This window comes from Chionomys nivalis, chromosome 7 (assembly GCF_950005125.1).
Source record: "Chionomys nivalis chromosome 7, mChiNiv1.1, whole genome shotgun sequence".
Lineage (NCBI taxonomy): Eukaryota > Metazoa > Chordata > Mammalia > Rodentia > Cricetidae > Chionomys > Chionomys nivalis.
The window spans coordinates 81091890-81104065 of NC_080092.1; the positions used below are offsets into that span (position 1 = coordinate 81091890).

The following is a 12176-nucleotide window of genomic DNA, read 5'->3' on the forward strand; positions in this document are numbered from 1 at the left end:
ACATCTGCATGCTGCTCTGGGCACCTCTCCATTTCATTCTGAAAGCATGGGGTAACCAAACACATACCCAATTAGGGCCCAGGAGCTGAACACCAAGGTAGGACCTGCATAGTGCCAGTCTCGATGACTCACTGCCCTCCAGCCCAGGGATGTCAGGAGGCCACCCCTCACCACTCCATGGAGAACAGAGGATGAGTAATTGCCAGCTTCCAGTACAGCCTTATTGCCTGCCCCACCCACCATCATGTGATGGCTCCCTGGCCAGGAGGAGGTTAAATCCAGAAGGTCAAGGAGGGTGGAGCTCTGTGGTATTCAGATGCCCCTCAGCACCCGCAAAAGCCCAGGGTGTGGGTGGGGGTGCAGGGCTGCACCATGGAACTCCAACTTGTCCCGCAGACAACACTCGCACAGGAAGGGTTTGTGTAAATAAGGATTTTTTTTCTTCTACGAATAAATTAAGAAACAAACTAGAAAAACTGTCCACACCCATTGCCCGCCTAGAGAGAGTGTGGGTGGACCCTGTCCCTGCAGGGCCGAAAAGGGTCCATGGTTTCCTCAAATCTCAGAGCACTGTCCTCTCCGACTGGAGGCAAAGGAAAAGTCGTGACCTCTTGGCAGGCTTAGTCCTGCAGCTGCCCCAGGCATCCAGACTGTCCCTGGGGCTTTTCCAGACCTTGGTGCTGGCTGGGAGGGGAGGTATCTGGCAGGTCTCGGCTTGGAGGAGCAGAGCTGCTGCAGGGCCTCTCAGGGGAGGGGTTGGCCAAGTAGGCACTCACCAGCTGCAGGATCTCTTCCACCTAAGAGAGGGCGGCACCAGCATGCAACAGGGGGTCAGCGTGCAACAGGGCCCACTGGGCTCGCTTTTGACTTCCCTTCCTCTCCAGCTTCCCCTACCAGGTAGGTTCCTACAGGCTCTAGTCCTGGCGACCTTCTCTTCCTCTCACCCCTCCCCCCCTTCCACTTGGGGGTGTCAGGCATTTTCCTTTCTGATCTGCCAACACACTAAGTGCTAAGTCCTCGCGTCTCAAAGAGACTCCCACAGCTCCAGGACTCTCCTCCGGTCAAGGCCTGTCCAGTTACAGTCTGTAGTATTTCTCTCTTAATCTTTGATTCCCATTTACCATTTGCCTCCCCCCAAATCAAACATAAGCTCCTTACTTTTCCTTAGGCCACAGCTGGAGCCCTAGAGTCTATAGCTGCACGTACACCCATGTTTTCTCACCTGGGGACTCTGCAGGAGAAGCTGACTGTCACCCACCCTCAGGGCTAAGGTGTGAGGGCCTATTAGCTGGCAGGCGGCCACATGACCATAGCTGACATTGTGGATGGGTTCTGTCTCACCAGGCCTGGAGAGCGACATGGCCTTTGCTCCCAAACCCAGGCATAGCTTCTGTGGAGCACCTCCACCAGGCTCCTGCGGAGAGATGGGCGGGGTCAGAGTCGTAGGCGGGGCTTTCGCACCTTTATTTCTGGTAGGGGCAGTTGGCTGTGATCTTCCTTGACCCTTGATTTACACAGCACAGGTGTGGAGTGGCCACAAGCACCTGGAGGTGCAAGCCCAAATGCTGGGGAGTCCAGGGGTTGGAGATGGGCAGCTGCTAGCTGTTCTACATGTCGGAAATGAAATGACCCAGCTGGGGTGGGGGGCTGTGGCTCTGGATTAAAAGTGTTGGGACTTGGACCACCAGAGTCCCCTTCTCCCTTCTCCCCCTCACCGTGCTCAGCTCCAGAACGTCATACCGAGCAGCGCCGAACCCCGGACACTGCGCCGCCAGAGCCAGGTAGGCAGCCATGGCCTCAGCTTGGCCCATGCCCCGTAGCCTCTTCCAGCCTCCCAGCACCGCGGCCGTCGTGCTGGTGCAGTCTCCTCCCACCTGGGCTGTGCTTCCCGTCGAGCAGCCGGTACAGCCGCGCCGGGCACGCTCCGCCCGCCTCTTGACCAGACCTGGGCTCCAGAGCGCCCCGGCCAGCAGGGCGGCGGAGGACTGTGGCCTGGGGGTAGGGCGCAGCGGTTGTTCCCGCGGTGGGGTGGGGGGCGGCAGCAGGCGGTCCAGGCGTGGCAGGGGCCCCCGCGGGGAAAAGTCCCGGTGCAAACTCTGCAGTCGCAGCGCCGCCAGGGCGCGCAGCGTGTCATCAGGCGGGGGCGGCCGGCCGCGCAGCAGCAGAGCGTGAGCCTGCAAGGGAGGCATACGATGTCAGTGTAGGAGCTGTGAAGACACCTCCAGGCATGGAATCTGAGGAGGTCTGGGTTCAGGAAAAGTCTCCCACGGGGTTGTCACAACAAATTGAAGATGGTCCGGAATAAGGGTTCAGGCTGTGGTCGATTTGGAGTCGTAAAAACCAGAGATCTCACCTGCTCAAAAAGGAAAGGCAATTCGTGACCATCTGGAGATAGCCCTTCTGGGTGCAGAGGTCCGTGAAGACGAAGGCACAGTCTCCACCCGGAATCGGACGAGTCCTCCAGTCCGGCTTCTTCTGAGCTCAAACTGCATTAGGGAAAAAGATGCATTAAGACTGGGAAGCAGGGCCCTCATGGGCTCAGGCTGCTAAGGAAAGGGGCGGGACCAAGAAACTTTTGTGGTGGAGCCCTGGCGAGCCTTTTAAGTCAGACTGCACACCACCGGCGGGTAGGAACCTGTCTGCAGATCAGCGAGCTACTGGCACGCCTAGATAAACGTGCTTAAAGGTAGACAAAAGCTAAGTAGATTGGCCAATACAGCGCAGGGCTGGGGCTGGACATTTACTTCTCAAACCTGGTGAGCACGTCGGCTACGAGGGTTCCCCCAGCCAGGGCTCGCTCCTGGGCCCCTCGCTGCTCATACAAGGCGAACGCGTTCCGGCTCCGATCCAAACCCAGCCTTCCCACTAACTCTCGAGCCACCTAGGAAGAGGGGAGGAAGAGCAAAGTCGGGTCACTGGGGAGAGGGAGGTCTTTTTTCAGAATCTGGAAAGAGCTGAACCTACTGGCGAAGGTCGCTTAGTTTTGTCACCACCATTCGCTGACTTTCCAAAGCAACAAATCTGAGACTAGGGGCAAACTTAGAGCCGGCACGAGATGCTGGTAAGGGTGTCTAGCATGCTGGAGACTCCGGGTTCAGTCACCAGTACCGCGGCTAAATAAAGCTGGAAGGGCGGGTTGTGGGAGCGCGGGAGGGAGTCTTTCTCTGGCCTCACCTCTCCCGCTGTAGTGTGGGAGTCGATGGCCACAGGACACGCTCCAGCTCCAGGACAGTGCACGGTGCACAACAGCTCCTGCCGACTACTCAGCGCGGAAATCTCTGCCAGCGAAGGCACCAGTTCTCGACCCCGCGTCCGGCCCAGAGCTTTCCGGATGAAGCGCGCATATTCCGCCAGTTCTGAGTCCGGGAGTGCCTGCTCCGTTCTGAATTAAAGGGAATCCAAGGACTAGTGTTCCAAGGGTTTCTTTTCCTTTCCTTTATCATAATTTATTTTACTTGACCAAGGGTGAAAATGCATAGCTCGGTGGCTTCTTAGCATGCTTGAGGATCTAGGCAGGATTCCCCAGCATGGGGGGAAAAACATTACATCCGGTTGGTTTCCTTCCCAATATGTCACTTTTCTTGAGTGCAACCTAAATATGTCCCGGGTGTTTTACACAGAACTGAATTATTTTCAAAGTCTCCTGCCTGCTCTTCTACAACTGCCCTGCCCACTTCCTCCAGCTCCCTGATCTTCCCGTAATTAAACTCTGAACTCCAACCACGTTACTACGCTTTCTGAAATCCTGCCGTTTTTGTAGGTCTTCTGTTCCAAGAGAATGCCTTGTTGTGAATCACCTGCTCCTGTGTGGGATATGACCTTGCAATTCCCACGAAGGTACTGACTGTGTTATTAGCAGCAGGCCTGCTCTTGGGCATCCCATCCCTTCTCTGGATCTCCACTTCTCTTGCACCTGTCTTTCTCTCCCAGCCCTGAAGCTGTTTGGCTGAGGCATCTCTTTTTCTCACCTCTCCAAATGTCCCAGGAGGTGCCCTCGGACAGCTCCCCCAGGCCGGAAAGTGCAGCTCATACAAGTGAGAAGTTGCCAGTACCGCAGGGTGGCAGGATCTTGAGTGGCAGGGAGCCCAGGGGGACCGGCAGGACCTGAGGTCTGCTTAGCCAGCTGCAGGAAAAGTTCGTCCTGGAGTGCAGGCAGGTCCCGGCAGGTCTGGAGCACACCCTGCATCAGGGGCCCTGGGCGCCGCGCCCCCTCCAGCGCCTGCAGTGCCAGGAACAGCCGCACCGCCTCCTCTCGCAAGGGTGCGTAGCCTGGGCCTGTGGGAGGGTGGGGGAGGAGGGATGGTTTGGAGAGGGGACACAGAGCTGCGCCCTGGGAGGAAAGCACGATCCACAGGAAGGTCAGAGGGTGTATGAGGACACGGAATGGCGTGGAAAGGAGGGTACGAGGGACAGGAAGAGTGGCGGGAAAGCAATGGTCCACAGAACCAAACTCTCAACCTTTGCCTCCCATGAATACCCCCCTCCACCCGCCACTGCTTAACCTATCCTAGTAAGGAAGAGAGAAAGATTTAACCCCTCCCCCATCCTTTAACTGGGTACCCATCACAGTGGGTCCCAAAAAAGGCTGCTCTGGGTACTCTGGGTACGGAAACCCAGGGTTCATCTCCTGGCATTCTTTAAGCCTCTAGCTTTAGGACTATACAGTCAATACTCCTTTTGTGGGGAGAAGTATTACCTAGAAGAGGCAGCACAATTTCTCCCAGTGATGGTGTCCCCTACCTGTAAAGGTGCTATGTCCTAGTCTTAACAAACATAAGGGAGAAAGATAGGAAAGTGCAGATGCCTCTGAAGGAATTTGTCAGAATGAGACTCTTAGAGGTGGGTATGGGATGCAGAGTCTTCATTCTGTTCTGGCTTTGCCCTCCAACCCAGACTGCTTCCAGGTTCACTCAAGACTTTGAGAAGGACCCTGAAGACTCAAGTCCCTGCCAGCTACCCCACTCGGGTTCTTATCACAAGTCTACCCCATCCCCATCAAGAAGACTCGACCTGGGGTCCAATCACTCACCGGGAGCGCTGACTCCATAGGGCAGCGGCAGGAGTGGGGCGTACAAGGCACTACTGGTATGCCTCAGAATAGGGTTCCGCCGGTAGATGAGGGCCACTGCCTCTGGGTCGCCACAACTCTCCTAGAGAGGAAGAGGGTCACCTTGATGGGGGAAGGGAGCTCTCCACGAGCCCAGAAAGCTTTTAGGCCCACCACCCTCCTGCTTCTTACTGGCGAGCTCTCTCACCTGTATGTCCCTGAGCAGCAGCTGGGTAGGAGTCTCCAGTGGGGCCTTGGAAGCAATCACTTCACGAAGTGCCACCCCCCAGCGCTCGGCCTCTGCCTGGCGCGGGGAGCAGAGGCGGATGCTGTGTTTCCGGCCAGACACAGTGACTGACCACAGACCTGGTGGAAAGAGAGGCCACAGAGGCAATCATGAATTGTCGGGGGCCCTGTCAGGAAGGTAGGGACATTCTCAAGATGTCTCACCGGTCTCCTTGGGCCTGCGCTCTGGCCCAGTCACCGAACACAGGCTCGTGAGGACCAGGCTTCCGAGGCGCCTTGCCCCCTTTCCGCTGCTGCTGAACTGGTCCAGGGAGTCTCTGGTGAGCACAAACCAGGCTCGCCGCGGGAGCAGCCATGGCCGCGCCCCTCCCCCGCGGGGCTCCCTATACAGCCAACCTGGGATGAGACCCGGAGAAGAGATTAACATGAAGGACATTATTTCTTGGAGGGCTGTGTTTGGGGGCCTTCAGATTGCGCCCGGGGGTCCCCACCTTTCACAACGACGTCGGGGTCGTCCTCCTGCAGTCCCTTGTCTGGGATGAGGCTCCAGGTCTCTTCCCAGCTCTGCAGCCTGTGCCAGACATGGAAAGTTGGGCGAGGCTGAGGGGCCTCCACTCAGCCTCCAGGGGGCTCCTTATTAGGGGCTCCCCAGGCTGCGAGGGGTACATGTTCCCAAGCTGGGCACCCATCCTCCAGGCTGTGGGAACCGCGGGGCCATTCTGACCTTGCACCAGAAATAACTAGGACCCCCCCTTCCTCCCCGCGCCCCCGGCCGGACCGCCCCCCGGGACCCCAGCCAAACCGCAGCGTCCGGCAGCACAGGGCCTCTCCCTTATTGCACAACCCGGGGAGGGAAGATGGCGAGGAAGGGGGTCCTGAGAACTAGCTGAGGTCTCAGAACTAGGGACTCTTGAGTAGAAACTCACCTGTCAGAGACCGGCCCGCTCCTTGTCGGCTGAGTCAGCGTAACATCCAGGGAACCCTGGGGAGATGGGCAGGAAGACACTCAGAGTCCTTAGCCCCAACACCAGTGGTTTTGCAGGAGCCCAGGACAGCTCTCATTAGGGGGTTGGGGAAGGGGTGCCTGAGTGTGTGTGGGGGGGTCGTGACTGGGCAGGAAGAACCAGAGCCACTCTGGGCTCATCCCTTCTACAGGTCTCTGTGGACCACTACAGCTCTAGGCTTATCTCTGTTGCCATTTGAAAATGCATTCATGAGAGAAAGGTGGGAGGGGGCACCGGGTTGGGAGCCAGGAGACCTAGGTTCCAATACTGGCTGGACCACTAAGCAACTGCCATACCTTGCACAAGTCCCCTCTCATCTCTGGGCCTTCCTTAGTTTCTCCATCTTTGAAACTGGAGAAAGGATGCAATCCCTTCTCCCTGTGGAAGCCTCTTAAACTTTTCCCTTCACCCTCCGCACTGTGCTCAGAACCTCCGTGGAAGAGGAAAATGAGCTCCCAGCGAAAGTGCAAGACCCAAGACTGGGCAAGGTTTGGGTACCAAGGTGAATAAAGAAAAGAGGGATCCTTTTGCATAGCACTTTGTCCAAGGGCTTTGTGTGTTCTGCAGACAACCCAGAGGAAGGTGACAGACTGCCCCTTTGCTAGGGCTCAGGAGGGCAGGAGGCTGCTAAGCACATACTCCTTAGGCCAGGAGTAATTTGGGATTCTGCCTTTCTCATACACAATCCACTCCCAACCCCTGCCTAGGCACTTCAATTGTAATCTAGGGTCTGAGGGAGGCCTCCAAACCAACTCAGAGCCAAGCTAGCTGACGGGAACTGTGCCATGGTCCCATTGCGCCCAGACTGCTTAAGCCAGGATGGGGGGAGGGAAAAGAAGGACCAGGGACACCTGTCCCTGAGCTCCAAGCTCTACCGAGAGGGTGGAGGTGGGGCAGGAGGGAGGCCATGGCCTGTTTGACAGAGAACCTTCCCATGCTGAAAGCTTGGGGACTCTTAAGCAGTGACCCTTCCCTGGGAGTCCACCCATTTCCACCACACCACCAGAGGGCAGGTACTGATCTCCCCCAGACCAGCTCCCCTAATAGCACTCCCCTGCTTCCCTCCTCTTCCCCTCTATATTTATCTGCCCTCTGCCTCGCCAGGTGCTGGCGCTGGCTGCGGTGCAGCCCGCCCCACCCAGGAATGGAGCCATGGAGCTTGCTGGGGGACCCCTGATGGGGGGGATGGGAGCCTGACCCCAGGCCATAGTACACACAGTCTTGTCTCTGGTGGGTAAGGGCATGATGAGGGAGGGTTCCTCGAGGTCTTACACACCAACGGTGCCTCAGCGTCTCCCAGGGGAGATTTGATTAAAACAAAACAAAAAAACCCCAGCAGTCAAGCGACCCTCACCATTCCCTCGGGATTCCCAGGAGCCTCACCAGAGAGGGCAAAGAGTTCTGTCCTAAGTGGCAGGATAAGAAGTCCTCAAAGGGCCGTCGTCCCCAGCTATTTCTTTGTGGGGTTCCCGATGCAGACCCCAATTCCAGGATGCCTTTTGCCCCTCGCCCAGGTTCCCGCGGTAAGAACTCCCGCATCTGGCCCCAGCGCTCAAGAACTGTGAGCAGAACGAACCCAGGCGTTCGAGCCGCTCAGCCGGCCTCGCCACATTCTTTGGCTCTGGCGGAGGCGGAAGGAGACGGGATGGGACGCGGGCCCGGCGGGGAAGGGAGAGGCAGGGCCAGGTCGGGCCACGCGTGACGCCTCCTCTGCCTCAGGGCCCCCAGCAGGTGGACAGCGCCCTGAGTGCGGCGCGAGGCCCACAGGCACATCCCGTGTAAGGCTGCTTGCCCCTGGAGCTCCCAGAGCTCTGGCCTCCAGACAAGAATCTCCCCCACATTTCCAGTTGGCCAAAAGGACGGCGTTTGGCCCGAGTATGGAGCCGGATCAGGCGTAACGACCGGTTGTAGTGGAAGGATTGAACACGGCTCTAAATCCCTCCACACTTACCCTCCCGCCGCCCGCTGGACTTGGGGTCCGTAGCTCAAAGGTCTCGTCGTCGTCGTCGTCGTCCCCGTCCCCGCTAAGCTCGCCGTCCCCGTAGTCCCGGTGCAGTAGAGTGAAGCCTCGACGGCAGCAGAGGAGCCACCACAATCCCCCGGGGAGAGGCATCCGGGCTAGCAGTCAGGGAATGGGGGCGCGGGCAGCTTCGCCCGAGCAGCGGGGAGATCGGAGAAACTGGAGGTGCTCGGATCCGAACCGGGTAGAGATGAGGCGCGAGGAGAGAAGGGGTCCGGGAGGAGGGTGTCCAGCGCTGGGGTGCAAGAGAACGCTCGTCGGAGCCTGCGGGGGGCTCAATGTGTGGGCCCCGGCGGAGGGAGGGAGAAAGCGTCCAGAGCCGGGGGAAGGGAGTAGGGAGCAATGTCCGGAGCTGGGAAGTAGTGTCTGTTGTAGTGTCCAGCCCTGTGGGGGGCAGTGTCCGGTACAGTGTCCGTGGTAGGCAGTGGTCCAAGCTCCAGGGAGGGTCGTGTCCGGTAGGGCGTCCGGTGGCCGGGGCCCGGGCGGCGCGCGCTGCGCTCCCTGCAGCCCCGGGACTGGCGCGCTGGGGGGCGCGAGCTGAGCTCCCGGACCCCGCCTCCCTCTCCCCCCCCCACCTTCCCTCTTTTTTCTCTCCTCCCTTCTTTACAGGGCAGGGTCTACATTTCGTCACAGCCTTCTCTGCCCAATCTCTGTTCCTGGCGCCGGCCAGGGCCACCAATCCCACGCTTGAAACCACGGCGGGTTGCATCATGTGCTTCTGGCTGAGTGACAGAGGAGAGAGGCGGGGGAAATGGGGAGGGCATGGGCGGTGTGATGTTAGCCACGCCCCAGCTTCTGAGGTCGGACTCGGGGTGCCTGTGGCGTCACGTAGGCCCGCCTTCGTGCTCTTGTTTTAACTCCTGGTTCACCAAGCAGCAAATTAAAAATTCTCTTAGAAGATCTGGAGAAGGAAGAGCTATTGGAAGGAAGCAGGGCTACTGCCCTGTGGTTACCTGACACATCTTGGAATCCCTGCCAAAGTACAGAGCTTTAACAACCGCGAGGCATCCCACGCCTGCGCGGGAGAGCTAGCTGCAGAGGCAGTTCTTCATCCTTGGAGTTAAAAGGGTCCAGTTTTAGATCTTAGTCACCCCACTTTTAAGGTGAAAAAGCTGAGAAAGGAATTCCGAGAAGCCTCAGACAAAGATCTCAGATAAAAAGCCGATTTACAGTGCACTGACCAGAACTGGGGAGGGTGGCTAGGCACGCTAGGGAATTCTGTAGTCTCAGAAAAAAAAAGATCGGAGGCCCCAGGGTGAATCTGCTGCGTTTCTGCGTAAGAAAGGGTTAACAAGAGCCCTAAGAGTCTAGGGCGGGGTCCGTGCTACAGCCGGAGACAGCGGGTGCGCGCGCGTTGCTGACTCAGCGGCGATTCCCGCGGTCACTGGCGAGGGGTTCCAGGTCGGCTCCTGAGGGTAGCGTGAGCCCCCTGAGGATCTGCGCAGTTTTCAGACCTTCCCTGGCTTCTGGCTTCAAGAGGCCGAAGTTTTAAGTCTCTACCTCCTGAGGCTTTAGGACCGTCGACTAGCCAGGCTGGGCCGGGTCGGACGGAGGAAATACTTCAAGCCTAAGCCTCTCTAGGGACCTGTATGCCACGCCCTTTTGCCCCTAGACTCCAGGCTGGGGCTGGAGCAGTGGGTATGACTTTGCTGGCCAGATACTAAATTGGGAGAATTGTCTTGTTTGAGCCAATCCTGGTATTTGTGATTGTGCAAAGCAAAGACCAGAAATCAATGCACCATCTCTAGAAGCCATCCTGACTGTACTTTCACATTGGATGAAAATGGCCAGAGACTTCACAACCATAACCTCCCTTCCTCTTCAAGATCCTCGACCCTTGCCTGCGGGAGAATTCTTTCTGATATCTAACCTCCCTCTTTCCTGGCAAGTTCATTGTATTATCTCCTTTTACTTGGTCTCCAGGGGACATGAACCGCACAAGCACCCCCCACTCTCAACTCTAAATACCCAATAACTCCTCTCTGGAAATTTGCAAATTGTAATATTCCCCCTCCCCCTATTTTTAATCCTAGGTGAAAAACTCTAACTCAACTTTTTCCTTTCCTTTCCTTTTCTTCTTAGGCAGGATATGGTTCTTGATTCCCCCACCTCTGTCTTTGGAGTGCTGGGGCTACAGGCATCTGTTAACACACCAGCAGACTCGACTTTTTAATTAGTGTTTTTCTTTCCATTGCAGGACTTAAAGGGATCCAAAATCCCACCCCCAACTAGAATCTCTTGCCTCCTACCCCTGCCTCCAGGCCGGACCCACGCACACACAGTTTGGGACAGCATCACCACCCCGCACACTTAACACGCTTGGGAGCTAGGTACTTGCTAAAGCAGCCATTACTGGAGAGCGCTAGTGTTGTTAGAAAGCCCTTTCTTACCCTGACTCTGGAGGAACCCCGCCCCTCCCCACCTGGCAGCTTTCCCACCTCACCTCGGTTGGCAGAGGCTGAGTGAAGGCAGAGGGAGTGTCAGCACTCAAAGCTCTAGCCAACTCAGCAGCCCCCCTCCCCCAACACCTCCCACTCAGGCGCAAGCGAGGGGGTGGGGGTGCCTTGGCCTCACTACAACTCGTTTCCAAAGTTGGTGATTCAAAAATAGTAACAATAGTTGGGTTGGGTTGCATCTCATTTGCATTGTATCAATTTAATTAAGTGCAGAGGCAATCCCTTTAGGTCCTGAAGTCTTTCTCAACGTTCCCCCACTTACTCCCCTTTCTCACTGCCCTCCCTGGGATCGTTTCCTTAGCCCTCCCCCCTCTCTGGAATCGTGGCCCTAGTTGTCCCAAGAGAAACTGTGGGTCTCAGTGGGAGCAGAGCAGGAAGAAAGGCGGAGTCGGCGGGGGCAGCGGCCTCGGGGGTTGGGCTTTGGGCTGCATCCCCCACTATGTAGCAGCCTCCGCAGGTCCTGGCGGAAGCGCAGGCCTAAAAAAGCATAAAGCACCGGATTGAGGCTGCAGCGGACCAGCGCCAAGCCGCCGGTGACCAGCAGAGCTAAATCCTTGCGCTTGCTGGCGGAGCAGCTCCGCTCGCGGGCTGCCAGTAGGTCGGCTGTATCCATCAGCAGGGCGAGGCTGTAGGGCAGTTGCAGCACCACAAAGGCCGCCACCAAGGCCACCACAACGCGTAGTGCGCGACGCCGCTCTGGCCCCCTGGCGGCCAGAAGCGTGCGGCCCAGGAGCGCATAACAGGCTGCCATGACGCCCAGAGGCAGCGCGAAGCCCAGGACCACCTGCGCCACCGCACTTGCCCCCTTCACAGTCTGCGTGAGGCCTTCGGGGAAGATAAGCCGACAGCGCCGTTGCCCTTCCCGCGGCCCGTCACGGCTGAAAAGGAGCGCAGGTAGGGCCAGGAGCAGCGACAACAGCCACACGAAGACTGAGACCAAGTGCGCACGGCCAGGTGTGGAGGGCCGCTGTCCAGCTGGGAGAGCTCGAGCGATGGCCACGTAGCGGTCTGCGCTGATACAGGCAAGGAAGAGGAAGCCGGCGTGGAAGGAGGCCGAGTAGAGACCTGAGATGGCTCGGCAGGTGGCACTTCCTAGATTCCAGCCTTGAAGAGCTCCTGCTGCTGCAAAGGGCAAGGTCAGGGCCAATAGGAGGTCAGCCAGAGCCAACTGGAGCAGGTGAACGGAGGTGGGAGATCGGGAAGTTCGTCGGGCTGCCAGATGGGTGGCCAAGACTAGGCCATTGCCTGCCAGACCCAGCACAGCCACCATCAGGGAGACACTGGGTTGGAAGGCCCGACTAAAAGCCTGCACATCCGCCTTGTAACAGAGTTCTGGCAACGGCTCGGCCGAGTAAGCCTCCTCATCGTACCCGGAGTAGGGTTCCCAGGAGACCTGGTGACAT

The 12176-nt window shown here is 57.9% G+C and overlaps 2 protein-coding genes across 5 annotated transcripts; both read right to left on the minus strand.

Annotated features, from left to right (window-relative positions):
* Window positions 1–447: 447 nt before the first annotated feature.
* On the minus strand, window positions 448–8853 carry Plekhh3 (pleckstrin homology, MyTH4 and FERM domain containing H3). Of its 4 annotated transcripts, none has more exons than XM_057776746.1 (13): window positions 8249–8853; window positions 6220–6275; window positions 5785–5864; window positions 5498–5689; window positions 5256–5413; window positions 5030–5150; window positions 3969–4275; window positions 3175–3382; window positions 2754–2881; window positions 2354–2486; window positions 1716–2174; window positions 1223–1414; window positions 448–797 (listed from the first exon to the last, which is right to left on the minus strand). In XM_057776746.1, the coding sequence occupies exons 1-13, from the start codon at window positions 8408–8410 to the stop codon at window positions 621–623; spliced, it is 2373 nt and encodes a 790-aa protein (XP_057632729.1). In that variant the 5' UTR covers window positions 8411–8853; the 3' UTR covers window positions 448–620. The 4 variants fall into 4 exon arrangements, 3 of the variants coding, with proteins under 3 accessions (XP_057632729.1, XP_057632726.1, XP_057632727.1); XM_057776743.1 differs by having other exon boundaries at window positions 2745–2881; XM_057776744.1 differs by lacking the exon at window positions 8249–8853 and adding an exon at window positions 7681–7952 and having other exon boundaries at window positions 2745–2881.
* A 1800-nt stretch (window positions 8854–10653) lies between these two features.
* Ccr10 (C-C motif chemokine receptor 10) lies at window positions 10654–12175 on the minus strand (the record flags this gene model as incomplete). Its single annotated transcript, XM_057774629.1, has 1 exon — window positions 10654–12175. A coding segment is annotated over one exon (1074 nt), but the record flags the coding sequence as incomplete, so codon positions are not given.
* Between the last annotated feature and the right edge of the window lies 1 nt (window position 12176).